This window comes from Hyperolius riggenbachi, chromosome 3, assembly GCF_040937935.1.
Source record: "Hyperolius riggenbachi isolate aHypRig1 chromosome 3, aHypRig1.pri, whole genome shotgun sequence".
NCBI lineage: Eukaryota > Metazoa > Chordata > Amphibia > Anura > Hyperoliidae > Hyperolius > Hyperolius riggenbachi.
Window position 1 is genome coordinate 461,075,634 of NC_090648.1, and position 15,618 is coordinate 461,091,251.

The following is a 15,618-nucleotide window of genomic DNA, read 5'->3' on the forward strand; positions in this document are numbered from 1 at the left end:
TTTTTTTTTCCAAGACAAACTAGGCTTTTGTTGTATGCCATTTTTTCCCTCAAACAATTTTGTTTTCTATGAATTTTAATGGGAAAACAAGGAAAACAATAGTTTTACCAATTCCAGATTAAAAATAAAAAGTGCTACTGTAGATAAAAAACACAAATTTTGTTTGGCTATTCTTACCGCTTATCACAAAACTTAGATTATGTTCCTGTCACAATTTATGGTGAAGATTTTTGATTCTGAAATAATGCTACAGAGTGTATTTTTCACTATGAACTGAGAAAATAAATGTATTTTAATGGTAAAAATCAATCTCATTAGCTCAGGAAACATATATTCCCGTTCACCAATTAGTGCTGCATCAGATAGTGCCAGAAATGTGCATAGGTGCAAGCTCAATCCTGCACAGCACTGCTTCTGCTACAAGACGTATATCTACTGACTCGTGGCTTAGATGAAGTCACAGAGGACGTAGATATACTGTAGTGGTGGATAAAGTGGTTAATCAGTGTAAACTAGTGGATAGTTTTGCTTCGTTTAAAAAAAGGACCTTTCTACGAGACTATTCAGGAAGTTTTAAATTGACTGATGGCTAACATGGCACAATACTGTATTTAGGAGTCAATTGAGTAAATAGACGTTTTTTTTAGTGGTCAGACTGTCACCAACAAACATACAAGTTGTGTATGTATATTCAGGTCACATTAAATACTAATTTTACATCTTCAGTTGAAACAATGTATCATGTATTCTTATAACATCCAGTGTAATGCTGAAACTTTCTGTGAAACCTAGAGTGAAGGATTTTCCCAAGACTCCAGCAGTTTGTTTGATATAAAACCTTACAGCCATGAATTTTTATTACTCTTCATTGCTTTTATATTTCCAGATATTATATACGGCCATATTCCCATTTTATTAAAAAGTTCAATGCCTACAAAACTGGTATTTCTGCTTCAGTTAAATATCAGCAGGTTGAATCACCTGCCAACTTCTTAGTGTTTATCACCTAGGGACTCTTACAGTGATACTGTACTTCTAGATCTGAGTTTTTAAGTCCCTCCAAGTGCCTTTGAGAGCATATCACTCTAGCATTCTTCTTTTGTTTAATACTGCAGAAAATCCAGCAGTTCATTACAAGACATGACAATGCATATTTTAAAGCTACAAACCAATACTTTTGAAGCATGGCCTAGATTTCTCTCAATATAGCTGTGAATTCAGCCCACTAAAAGATATCCATAACTAGTATCTGTTTTGGTTAGACCATAACTAAAATTTTAAAGTAACCTTAAAGTGGAGAACTGTAAATGAAACCGGCAGCAAACATGGTATTCACATCCCTATTGCCACTAATAGGAGCTCTTTGAGTCTAAGCAGATGCTCAAATTCATCTTAATTTCTCAGCACCTATGTCCAGTCATACCACCATTTTGTCCTATTGTCGTAAACTGACCTCTGCATCAATACAGAGGCCCAACAGGGGTCATATGGGAAATATGGGCCTGTAGTCTTGTCTGGTGTTGGATTGTAAATGTGACCATACACAATACAATCAAACTGGTCAATTTGGGGGGGGGGGGGGGGGAGGGATTGATACAAATTATCAAATGTACAAGAAATGCTTTATTATTTATTATAATAAATTATAAGAAAAAATGGCTCTATTATTTTTTTCAATACAAATCTAATTGGATGTGTTGGAAAAATCAGTCAGAAATTTTTTATTAGATCTTTTGTTTGATAATTTTTTTTAAAAATCGATCATAGGTGTATGGTGCATTGGTTCAATCAATTTGATTATTTGATCAAGCGAAAAAATGTATTAGATTTCTCTGGTAAAGAAAAAAACACCCTTATTGTATGGGTACCATTAGATGGACCTCAGGAAAGCAGTGTAAGTGGCAGTAGCCACCAGTTGCTACAAGTTTGATTTATGACAAAATGTAACAGGGTTACTTAAAGTTGTTTATTGGTTTAAAAAGCTGTTTGATAAGTCCTTTTATTTTTGATATTTCCCACAGTGTACAGCAGACAAGATACACTCAGTTCCCTTTGTGAAAAGAAGTATTGTGGCCAAGGAAGAAGATGCGTCACCAATGTCGAGTCTGGACTTCCTGAATGTGTGTGCTTGGACAAATGCAAGCCGCGATACATGCCTGTTTGTGGATCTGATGGAAAGTTCTATGAAAATCATTGCGAACTTCACCGGACATCCTGCCTACATGGGAAAAAAATATACATTATCCACAGCAAGGACTGTTTCTTCAAAGGTAGGATAAAAATAATGGCAGTATATACATGCAAATCAACACAAATAGACTAGGAATGATTTATGGTTTATTCAACAAGTAATTTATATTGTTTTGTGTTTTTGTTTGTTGTTATTTTTATAACTCCTCTAAGCATAGTTTATTTCAAATTTGCACAGGGCATTGCAAAATTACATACTTAGTAAATTGAGACTCAACCACCCAGATACTTAATACTTCTTTGCTAGCCTGTGTTTCATTGATCTCTTAGGCCTTGTTCACATTGCATTCGGCTCACGTACCCGTCAGCGATTTTCTGCGTGTTCGCTCGTTTTTGTGGGCGTTTTTGTAACCACTTTTGCAGAGCGCTTCCGTCTTTTGATCCGGAAAAAAATCTGGAAAAAATGAATACAATTTTTTTTTAAACGCTCACACAATCGCTTGCCAAAGCGATTTTGTGAGTGTTTTGCATTTTTCCTATACCTTCCATTGAGGCAAATCGCCTCAAAAATGGCCCAAGCACCGCTTTTCTAAGCGTATCGCAAACGAACCGCTCAGATGTGAACTCTCTCATAGAAGATCATTGCACAAGCGCTTTCAGGGTGATTTTGAAAATCACCTGCGCTTAAATTTTTACAAAAACGCCTATAATGTGAACAAGGCCTGACACTGTATAACACCTTCTGTAATACATATTAAGCTTTGATACATTTTCAAAATAATCTACCGGAGTAATTAATGAGATTCAAATATTAGTCAATGCAGGATCATCCACATTTTTTATTCAAATGTATGCAGCTTGAAAATCCTGGTGAGGTGACATCTGATTGGTCTGCTTTCAAACTGCATACATTTGCATAGACCTGCATGTCATTGTCCATCCCTATAAGAAAATCTTTATAAAAGCCTACCTTGGGGTTGGTTTTTCTAAATGTAAAAATCTATTTCTGATTGAAAAGTTCTATTTTAATTTAAATAGTAAAAAACAACAACAACAAAAAATAGATTTTTTTTTTTTTTTTTAGTAGTAGTTAAATAAAATACCTTAAAAAATCAGTTTCAAACCACAAGTCCCCTTTCTGACTCTGAGTGTTACTATAGTATAACATAGCACTCATTTCTTCTGCAGAGCTAGGATATGAAAAGGGACTTTGCTCATTGCAGCTTTTATTGATGACTGCTGCTTTATTGCCAGTTTTAACCACTCTAAGGCCCCGTTTCCACTTAATCAGTTGGTGTGCGTTAGTATGCGTTAGTACGCATTGGTGCGCGTTAGTACGTGTTTTTTCCATAGCAGTGCATTGTGAAAAAGTTTTCAGTTAAAACGCGTTAAGTGTGAAAGGTGCCATAGTAAGGGCTGGTTCACAAGGACGCTTGGCAGCGTTTACCGCCAAGGGTTCGGGACTCAGGTAAACGCTCCCATTCAAGTGAATGGGAGCGTTTAGCATCGTGCGGTTAACGGCGATTACCGTGGATTGCGCAAACACCACGTTCCGATCCCGATTTAGCACGTCGCTTCGGCCAGCTCTAGAAGCAGCATGCAGCGTCCAGGACCGGCTAGCCGCCGCGGCTTCATGTCCCCTGGTGGGGACAAGAAACGCCGTTTGCGATGGGAAGCCGACGATCGCCGTACTGCCGCCCCGGAACGAGACGTCACAGGACGACGCGGCTTACTTTGAAAATCAGTTTTCTTTCAGTTGTAACTGAGAGCAACTGATTAAGTGTAAAAGGGCCCTAAACCTTTTTTTTTGGAATTTAATTAAATAGACAGCAACAGTTTTTCTAAACCAGGAATTTAGTTTAAATTACATTTTGATATTACTTTTCACATTCCAAATTCTTAGTTTTCTTCTCTTTTTATTTTTTTATTGCAGAAGCTGAAACCATACTAGATCATATAAGGGACAAAACATTGTTTATATAAAGCTTAAGTCATTAAGTTATCATGAAAAGTTAATGTATTGGGGCCACAGTGCAGATATTTTATTGATTTATTTCATCCATTGATTAATTTATACTTTATTAATTACAAAGTACACTTCTTTGACTATCTCCAATATATACAAGTGTAGTTATTTGGTGGAAAAAAGATAAGGAACATTTTTTACTTTTTATTTATTACAAGGTTTCTAGTTGTGAGCTCTTTACATTGGTCTTAATGCAAGTAGACTCTTAATGGCATCTCTATTATAAAATTTAGCTTAGTGAAGCTCACAGCATGCAGTTTTTGATGAGAGCGAGACATAGAGGCACTTGGTTCATTCTTGATTTATTTTGGTGGCTCTTCTTGTTGCATTTAGAATTTGTTTAGCAAAACAGCTACTTATCCTTTTTCATTAGCCTTGTTTCCTGTTCCTTTGCCAGCGAATTTTGTTCATGTTTGGATTGCGCTGTCATTATTTTTTACGCTGGTGTATTAATTTTTTTTCTCTGAATGATACATTTGTAATTTAGGCACTAGCTGATGTTCTTTGAATACTTAATTGCTTCATACTGCTTTGAAAATGCAGACATAAAACATGCTAACAGATGCACCTCTTTCATAGGTGACTCATGTTGCTAATTGACTATCAGCCTAATGTGATGTACCTTTGCGGGCTTATTTAGTTCAAAAATAATATTCTTTGCTATGTACTATTTTTGTTATTTTGTTTCATGCACTGTATGTAGATGTTTTAATTTATAAACATAAATTAATAACATTTCTGGGCTCTTGAGCTCTTCTTAAAGGGAACCAGAGATAAACGTTTCACACAAAATAAACATATCAGTCGATAGCTTGTAAAGAATAAATGCTCTACTTGATAATTTTGCTGCTCTGGTGTGCCTTTTTGAGTGTTTTTTATCCATTATTGCTCCAGGAAAAATCCAATATGGCTGCCGGCTCATACCCCCTTCTGGTTCCGGGTTATGAGCTGTTCTGGATGTGCTGTCTAGGCTCTATGAGACTATAGACAAGCAGGGCTGCTGCTGCATTCATTATTCTGGTATGCTGTGCAGCTGCCTGTAGGATGTGTCTCTCATAAAAATGAAACTGCATGATGACTGCACAGTCAGTGCATACAGATCACACAGCCACATTTCTCTGTTGTGTGAGAGCTTCTTTCTCGGCAGCAGCAGTTCCTCCCAGTCATCAGAGCTCTGAGTATGCAAAGCAGGAAAGCTGAGCCATGAGGGGGCGGGCTTGGGCTTGAAAAGACTCCACAGAAGACTGACTCAGCTATAAGGATTCCAGGTCAAACCTAGACTGAATGCTCAGTTAGGGATTCTTATCACAGTTGATAACAGGCAGATTAAGCAGAGAAGAATGAAACTAAAAGCAGGGTAAGTGTTTACTGTCATGTTCCCACCGATAAATGTAATAAAATACATGAGGGTTCTTTCATCTCTGGTTCTCTTTAAATTACAAAATTACATATTGAATGTATCTCATAGTATATCTTTTAATATCTGGCTCAGGTTTTTGGGCATACAAGAATTGGAGTAAACTGAAGCAATACAAATGATCTAACATATATCTTCATGCTTAAAGTGTATCCAAGGTGGTGCCGCAGGGGGGCAGATGGGACACAGAGGCATTTTACCCTGCTGCAGGACATGCCTCTGTGCCCCCCCGTGCCACTCTCTGCCCCCCACCACCACCACCACCACCATCACCCCTGAAATTGGCAACATGCAATCCCTGAAATTGGCGACATGCAATCCCTGAAATTGGCGACATGCAATTGTTGCCAATTTTGAGAGGAATGGCGGAGAGTTGCCTGCCTAAGCGCACACTGGGGGGCGTTCTTGCAGGCCTTCCCCAGCTGCCATTGGCCATCTCTGCCTCTCCCTGGCCTCTCCCTTTGCTGCTCCCCGCCTCCCTGCAGGCTGCTCTGTGTGTGAGACACAGAGCAGCTTCTTCCAGCGTCGTGACTCCAGGAGTCACTTCACAAAAATGAAACTGGAGGAGTGCAAGCCACAGGAACGGCAGAGAGCGGTGGGGATTGCAACTACCTGATCAGCCTAGCCCCCAGATCAGGTAATATTGCTTTTTTTTTTTTTAATCCCCACCTCGGGTTCCTTTTAAAATAGCTAAAATTAAATACTGCATATTACTGAATATTAGTATCTCAAGGAGTAATGTTGCTATCTTCTTTAGCCAATTTATATGTGAAAGAGCTAACAGAAGAAGCAGGGCACGTAGGTCTATGTAGTCAATTCAACTTTTGTTTATGATACACCAGAGTAAATACAGATCCAAAGCAGCAGTGGGGGATAGGAGAGAGGAGGGATGTCACAGCCTAACAGCCATTTTCTGGCACAGCTGCTTCATCAGAGGCTACAAAAATGGGATGCATATTATGTCAGCGCCGCTCAGTTTGGCGCGGGGAGAGACGAATGAGAGCCGCGAGCCGAAATGAACTGATCCGACAAAAATGACTAACATCAACCCCTGCACACACTTATATGGTATTGAAACTGTGATAGGAATAACACTTTGCTTCCCCCGTGCCAGTCCAGAAGAGTAATGCCAACACTTCCGGTGTTGGGGCAACACCCATCACTATGGGAACCCTCCAAATAGGAGTGTGACATGTGAAAAGGTAGAACACTATACTGATGCAAAATCCAAAACAGCATCCCTCTTAGAGGTTTCGATACCATATAAGTATGTTCAGTGAGTAGTGGCTAGTCATTTCTGTAGCCTCTGATGAAGCGGCTGGCTGTACCACGAAACAGCTGTTAGGCTGAGACATCCATCCTCTCTTCTATCCCCACTGCTGATTTGGGTCTTTATGTACTCCAGTCTATCATGAATAAAAGTTAAATTGACTGCATAGGCCTCTGATGATGCCACAGCCTCTGATGAAGTGGCTTTGCCACGAAACAGCTGTTAGGCTATGATATCCCTCCTTTCTTCTATCCCCCACTGCTGTTTTGGGTCCTTAAGTACTGCAGTGTATCATAAATAAAAGTTGACTGCATAGATCTACATGACCATCTACCTCTCTTTGCTGTTTTGGAATAACTCACACTGTGAGCATAGGTCCGCTTGTAAGCCGCTGAGTACCCATTGAGTACCCTCCCTTATCCATCTAGTACTAGCTCTCTTCCTTACCTTCATCAAATGGGATGCTATTTATATAAAACAATTGCTAATTCGATGTTATTGTTCTTTTAGTTGAATGAAGTAATGTCCTTGGTGAGGAATGCTACATTCTTACATTAATGTCACGTAAAAAAAAAGAAGCTACAAATACATTATAGAACATCTGAATTGTGGCAGCCAATTATGCTAATTTCATCAATGACAATAGTGTACATGAGTAATACTCACTGGGAGTGCAGCTGGGACATCTTGAAAGTGTACCTGAGCTTAAAGTGACCAGAGGTGAAAATAAACTGATGAGATAAGCAATTATATTTATCCTCCTACTCCTAAAAATGACTTTTTAAAGTATCCCATGGTTTTCTTTCACATTTAAACATTTACAAAGAAGGTTGAATGTTTTACTGTCTCTAATCAGTGGCAGCCTATTAAGTGTCCCAGAGTTAGAAAAAGGTCAATCGTTCATGTATTGTATCTCTCCCTGCCCTCAGAAGTTGTTTTCTGCCAGGAAAGCCTTTATAGCTGTAATTATCTTATCAGTTATATCTACTATATTCTAAACAAGGTACCGACAAGAGAGAAGCTGCCTAGAGATCAACTCTTTCAGGCAGCAAAATAAAACAAGTAAAACAGCCTGATTATTAATATATTTGGCACTGTACATACACATGTTTATCTCATCATGTCACATATTGCAACAGGTACACTTTAAAGGGACTCCGAGCACCTCTCATTGGCATGCCTTTAAGACAGATGACTTCCAACAAAGTCGTGGTATGATTCCTCTGGAGGAGCCTCTTGCAATGGCCATGCGTGTCACTTCCTCTTCCTGCTTCATTCAGTGATGCACTTCTCTAACAGAGAAGACAGGGGTGACCCGGCCGTTATAACATAGCCAAGATGGCAGCCGCGATTTTTACATTGAAATCGAACAAAAACTATTTGGTATAGAACGCTGATTCAGATATCAAATGAGGAGAGCACAAGCTACAGAAAGGTATGCATCTTTAAGTACTTTGCAGTACTGGTAGGAGTCTTAAAGCCATGCCCATGAGAGGTGCTCGGAGTCCCTTTAAAGAGAACCCGATGCGGGGTTCTAACAATGCAATCCACATACAGAGGCTGGGTCTGCCTATACAGACCGATGATTGGAGGGAAGGGATGCGGGCGGGGACCAGAGCTCTGCAGGAGGCGGGGGGATCGGCAGACTGACAGGACAGATGTAAACACAGCCCGCACAGTGCGGCTGTGATTTATGGCTAATTGCAGAGTGCAGGGGGAAGTTAGGGGGAATTGAAATAGCAACAGAGGCTGGGCTGTATAGGCAGACCCAGCCTCTGTATGTGGATTGCATTGTTAGAACCCCGCCTCGGGTTCTCTTTAAGGAAAAAAGTAAGGCTGCATAAGTGCATATTTACTGATTATCCCTCACCTGTTGATTATTAAAATCAAAACACTTCAAGCCTTTATATTCCCTGGAAAGTTTCAGGATCTGAATTGAGTGACTGTGCAGAAGTGTGGAGAGGGAATACAAATAGTGATTCAGGAAACTTACTGTAGACTGGTTTAAAAAGAAAAGTCTGCTAATAGGTAGTGAGATTGCAGCCTTCACCTGTGTCATATTCAGTGGCGAAGCAATAGAGGATGCAGAAGTTGTAGCCACACCTGGGCCCCTGAGGGACCCTCCCTCAACAGTGTTAGCTCTTTATAGATCCTGTGCTGGTAATAATTATTTTTATAGATGCTTTGAATAGTAGTAATCATTAGCAAACTGTTCCCATCCCCTTCTTGTACCTCTGACACCGTGGTTGTCCTTGGCAGGTTTTGGTGTGCTGTATCAATTGTTATGTGTAGATTGCTTGGGTAGGCCCAATGTAAACCTTGCACTGGGGCTCACAGCTCCTTAGCTACAGCACTAGTCATATTGAAACATAGGGTGCTGCTGAAAGATCAGTATGTCAGCAGTTGTATGACCCCAGTGTCATGCAGATCCATGAAGTGGGATTCTTTTACTAAATCTACTTGCCCTTCAATGGAGGACCATGAGGGGCTTACAACATTTTACGGATTTTGAATGTGGACCTACTCATTATCATTTAATATGATCTACGAAAGGGGAGGGGGCAAAGCCTAACCACTTAACAGCAAAACATGTTACAGTTTACCCGAGACAATACAAGTAGAGATGGGCCGAGGTATTCGCCCGGAAAATTTTTTTGTGGTGAACAAAGGGGTTCGCTTTTTCCCCCTCAGGCGAATACACTGCGTGTTTGACCCACCCCTATACATCATCACTGCATTAAATTTTGACCCCTTAACTCATAATCAGTGGGCGCATGGCAGCCAATCAGCTATCCTTCCCACCTGGACCGCCCCATTCCCCATAACATCTAGTATCCACTACTGCCCCTGTATAAGGCTTCAGTGCAGAATCAGTGTTTTGTTTGGTCACTTAAAGAGGAACTCCAGTGAAAATATGTAATAAAAGAGTGCTTCATTTTTACAATAATTATGTATAAATGATTTAGTCAGTGTTTGCCCATTGTAAAATCTTTCCTCTCCCCGATTTACATTCTGACATTTATTACATGGTGACATTTTTACTGTGGGCAGGTTATGTAGCTGCTGCTAGCTGTTTTGGCTGTTAGAGGCAGCTGTAAACAGCTAATTCCTGTCTGTGAGCCTTGTTACATTGTATCAAACTGCCAAAAGTACCGCGGTACTCAGAGCTTCTTGTGGGAGGGGTTTCAGCACAAAATCACAGCGTCCCCTGATGGTCTGTTTGTGAAAATCAATATATTTCTCATGTAAAAGGGGGTATCAGCTACTGATTGGGATAAAGTTCAATTCTTGGTTGGAGTTTCTCTTTAACTGTCATTTAACTACCTCAGCTTGACCATAGAGGCTGGAAAACCGTGATTGCCTGCACACCCATGATTGTGTGCACAGGCACGGTGCCACTACACAGCACTACGCAAAAATTGCCGCCAAGAGCACTAATATTTATGACTTCACCTGACATAATCACTAAAGGTGTTTGTGGCTGTTAATGGACTGCAGTGCGTTAAACGTAGCATTCCATCTGTCAGTGTGAAGTGGGCCTAACCCTTACACTACCTGATGGACGTGTACACACGCCAGAGGTTTTAACACACTTTATTCCACTAATTTAGGAATGCAATGTGATTTCTGCCCTATAGAGATTAGAACACAACTCTGTGTTGACTGCGTAATTTTTGGTGGGAATTTTGCCATGGATCCCCCTCTGGCATTCCACGGTCCAGGTGTTAGGCCCATTGAAACAACTTTTCTATCACTTTTGTGGCAAGAAACAGTCCCTGTAGGTTTTAGAATTCACCTGTCCATTGAAGTCTATGGAGATTTGCCACATTCACCTGTTCATGAACTTTTGCTGAATTTTGCATTCGCTGTTCACGGATCCTAAATTTGATGTTCGATCCATCTCTAAACACAAGTATAATTATTAACTTACCTAGGGCTTCCTCCAGGCCCATGTGGTTCGTTAGCTCCATTATTGTCACCCTGACACCCCAGTCCCTCGATGTTGCCACTGTCAGGCTCATAAATTTTGCGACTCAGTCACGCCTGCGCCCACCTCATGATCCTGCTCCAGTGGCTGAGAGCATTCTGCCAAATAGAGTTGCAGTCTTTGTGAACTGTGCATGCACAGAACGCTCCCAGCAATGGGAGCCTGACTGGGGGGTGGTCGGGACCATACATACATAGTGGCCCAATACCCAGCTGGATCTCAGGCCTCAAAGCAGTGAAAGCAAGAAGTTTTGAATCAGGATGATACCATTTATTGGCTAACTTAGAGATGGATAAACAGTGAGCTTTCGACTTATAAAAAGCCTTCGTCGGACTGGTTCCTGACCAGTCCGACGAAGGCTTTTTATAAGTCGAAAGCTCACTGTTTATCCATCTCTAAGTTAGCCAATAAATGGTATCATCCTGATTCAAAACTTCTTGCTTTCACTCATGGCTAACACGGTACAACACTTTACTGCTTCTTCAAAGCAGTGAAATAGAGGAGACTGGAGATACAACAATGGAGCAGAGTAGGGGGGGGGGGGGGCTTGAGGAGCACCAGGTAAGTATAAACCCTTATAGTTTCTTGAACTTAGGTTTACTTAAAATGCAGCAAGTCAAGGTTAAGTCAAGTGGATCATTTATGGTAGTCCCCCGGAGATGCTTGAGTTTGTCTGGAGATGTCTTAGTTAATCAGGCCTTGTAATTGTTTGCTTTTTCACAAACTAAATCCACAATAAGGGATGGGGCACACCAGAGCAGTTCTGGAGCACTTTTAAAAAATCTAGTGGTTTGAAAACCGCTTGGTTAATGTATTTCAATGTGCTGGTGCACACCAGAATGGTTCGTTTTTTCCACAAATGCAAACTCGGGGCTGCAGCATTTTTGCGGTTTGCAGATGCGTTTCTGCCTCAATGTAAAGTAAATGGAAAAGCTCAAACCGCTCTGAAAAACGCTAGCTCAGAGTGGTTTTCCAAGCGTTTTTGTTACAGAAGCTGTTCAGTAGCAGCTTTACTGTAACAGTATATGAAATCTGCTACACAAAAACACTCCAAAAAATGCTAGGCATGTTTAGAAAATCTCTCTAAACATGCCTAGAATTGCTCTAAAAATCTGCATCAAAAACCTCTAGCATTTTGCGAATCTGCTAGAGGTTTTTGGTGTGCACTGGCCCTAAAAGGAGAGAGAAAGCAAAGATAATGCAGTTTCCAATATTTGGAAAAGCTTGTCCTATGATTACGTTGATCATGTGTCTTGGAGCTCCTACCTAGTACTGTTTTCCAGCTTCCTGCTGTCTGCTGGCAATAGTATCGCTCAGGAGATTACATTTGCTGATTTAATTCACAGCTAGACGTAGATGCTCATAGTTTGCCATTTTAGAACACAGCTGCAGCAATCTTATAATTTTATCATTCAAATGATTGTTCATTTTAATGGGAAGTATTGGTTAAATGATGGTTCAATGACATATACTGTACGTAGTCCAGTGATGGTTGTTTTTTTACTATGGTATCTTTTTTTCCTTTTACGCAGTCATTAAGAGTTGCCAGATCTGACTTCTTTTGATTGTTCCAAAGATGAATTTAACAATGGGATGGCTATATGTATGGTGACTTTTCAATCTTGAAAATGCACAAGTATACAACCTTTGTCCAAATGAAAAGTTATTGTTTTTTTCAAATCATGACTGATAATGTCGCTATGCCAAAGACTAAAGGCAAAAACTGCCTACTCTGCTCAGATTCTATGTATTGTGTTTGGTAAACAGTAAAGATAAGATTTGTTAAATCAGACTAGTGGAGACGAAAGGACACACAGACACCAGGAGCCCACTCTGACGTAATATCACCTGGTAAATGGGTAATAATGTGCAATGATAAAAATATACTCACATAGTGGGTTGCTTCCAGAGTCAACCACACGTATGGGCATGTCGGAAAGACATGCCCATACGACTCAGCGACTGAGTCCTCCTTCCGAAAGGCTGAGTGGGGGCGACACGCCCCCACTCAGCCTTTCGGAAGGAGGACTCAGTCACTGCTACAAAAAGGGTTCAACCTACAATCAAGTTGTGGGGTAAGCATCCTAACAATGTAGGGTGCAGAGGATAGACAGGTGCTTGGGCAGGAAGCGTCCAGTAAAACAAAAATTATCAATATAGGGTAAGGAGATCTAGGTCCAACCTTACAAAGGAGTCAGTTACGTGGTATTGCTAAAGCAGGCAATTCTTGCCTGATTTAATCCATGCCATGCACAAATGTGGATCAACCAATCCAAAACAGTTTGTATATGCAGTGAAATGCGTTGTTTTCGTGCTTAGATAAAACCTGAAACGTTTTTACCTAACTCCCTGTAAGCCTCCTTTTTAAGGTAAGAGCTAGATCCCCTTACCCTATATTGATAACGTTTGTTTTACCCTGCGCCTTCTGCACGTGTACCTGTCTACGATTTGTTAGATGTACAATTTTAATTTGGTTTTCATCTGTATGACCCAGAGTGAAAGATCACTCTTTGATTTACTAATATTCTTGGCCCTATAAATATGCCTTTGAACATTAGGTAACATTAAGCCCAGTGGCATAGCTAGAGATCATGGCGCCCCATAGCAAAAATTTTTATGGGGCCCTCAGGTGTATTCACAATGCCACCTCACCAGCCCCTACCCTACGGATATGAGTTAATTGGGCAATTTACATTCTAATGCAATTAATACTGTAGATACTTCATGGGCATGGAGACAAAGTTTGAAGGTGGAGGAACGCAAGAAAGATAATGGTGCCCCTTATGCTCCAGGCCCCCTATGCTCTAGGGCCCCATAGCAGATGCTATGGCTATTGCTACGCCCATGATTAAGCCGTATCTGGACGATTCTAATGTTGAAGAAAAAAAATGTCTTTGTACGAACGACAGGATCAAGTCTCTCACAATGTTTTCTGCCAGGGCTAGTAAACAGCATGAAGAAATGCCTGATTTAGCAATACCATGTAACTGCTGACCACTGACTTTGCTGGTGAACACAGCAAGCACGAGTGTAAATATTGATAAGCAACTGAAATCTGGATTCAAAGAGAATTAGGAGCTTAAGAAGAAGTGTTGGCATCAATAGTCTTGTTATAAGCGTATTCTTTTTGAGAAGATGTTGGACAGCAACGCTCTCTTGCCTCTTCCTAAAACTGTGCTCTTAGTTCTCCGCATTTCAGGCCTCGAACTGCTGACCTGCGTAGAAAAGATACACTTTAGATGATCTATAAAACATAGAGCCGTGTGTGTATGTATATATATATATATATATATATATATATATATATATATATATATATACACTATTGATAGTTGATGATATGATACTACTAGATGTTGAATATATGAGAGGCGTAATTTCTTACGTTCTCAGAAGGAAAGAACATTATTTTGTGGAAATAATAATGTTTATTCTTGCATGGTAGACAACGCGTTTCACGGGTCTTGGCCCGCTTCCTCAGGTCAATACAAGTGCCTGTAGAACTTTTGGTCATGAACGTGAGCTCCTAAAAAAAAAATAGTTTATGGTCTCTGGTAAATCTCTAGATAAAAATACTGTTGGAAGTACCAGGTCTTATCCTGAATAGACTGGGTCATTTTGCACAGGTTGATTCACATCAGAGCTATCTAGCCTACACCTACATTAGAAGTGGTGCTCAGTAGTGTTAAGAACCCCTTTTAGAATAGTCATTCTTTTTTAAAAGATTCCTTTAGGGCACATTTCCTCTAGGTGATGCATCTGTTTCTGAATCGTATGCACCACCCATGTTGTTGCAATGTCAAAGCCAAATCGCTTTGACATTGCAACTGGTACTATTTTTTATTTTGCATGCACGCGATTTGGATGCAGTCTATTGATTTCGGTAGGCTGCAATCCTACATCCAAAATCGCAAGCAGAAAACAGATATAGAATGTGGCTAGAGGAAATAGGCCCAAAGTTAAAAGAATATACGGTAATCTCTTAATTTATTTACTGCTACTTGATTGGCTTATCCTCTGCTTATAACTCCTTCTGAATTCCTGACCCAGATCAGGTATGGAAACAAGGTGCTATGTCTCTATGGGCTGCATGTGGCTTCCAGATGGCACTCTGCAACTATTGAAGTTAAAATATTGGCATGACATCTGGATATCTAGCAGTTTAAAAAAAAAAAGGGAATAAAGATTTAAGCCTTCAGGGACACGGGGGAATTCATATTTCATCACATAAAATTCTTATGGTGTCTCCTTGCCATGACCATTGGGACTCTTGGTCAATTTACACTGGGGAGCAACAGATGGGGACAAAGGGGCTGCATCCTGCAATCAAGCCGGAAGAAAACAAAAGGAAAGAAGATACATAATTTGGGAAATAGAGCAAATTACATTGTTGCACTTTAACATTTTGGGAAAATCCTACTCCGCACTTGTGGCTGTCTAAACCTGATGCGGCATTGCTTTTACGCCACCTGTCATTTTCGCTCCCGAAGAGATCATGCGCATCCAAGAGGGGTGGTTAAGCTGTCATATGACAGTTGACATCTCCCCTCAGTGATCAGGAGCCATAGCGATAGGCTCCTGATCATGTGATCACTACGATCGTCGGCGGATTTTAGTGATCACTATTAGAGCAGCGGCGGTAGGAGGGGAAGAAGAGGATCCACTCACCTTCCTGATGTTCCTCCGGTGCTCACCTCCACTCTGGACGGCATCCCCGCTCGCTCTGA

The 15,618-nt window shown here is 40.5% G+C and overlaps 1 protein-coding gene across 7 annotated transcripts in view; it reads left to right on the forward strand.

Annotated features, from left to right (window-relative positions):
- FSTL4 (follistatin like 4) overlaps window positions 1-15,618 on the forward strand; it is a 1,281,504-nt gene that overhangs the window by 682,125 nt on the left and 583,761 nt on the right. For all 7 annotated transcript variants that reach the window (XM_068273011.1, XM_068273010.1, XM_068273014.1 and 4 more), the window contains one exon: window positions 2,022-2,270. In XM_068273011.1, coding sequence (XP_068129112.1) covers window positions 2,022-2,270 — 249 coding nt within the window. The remainder of the gene's footprint in view (window positions 1-2,021; window positions 2,271-15,618) is intronic.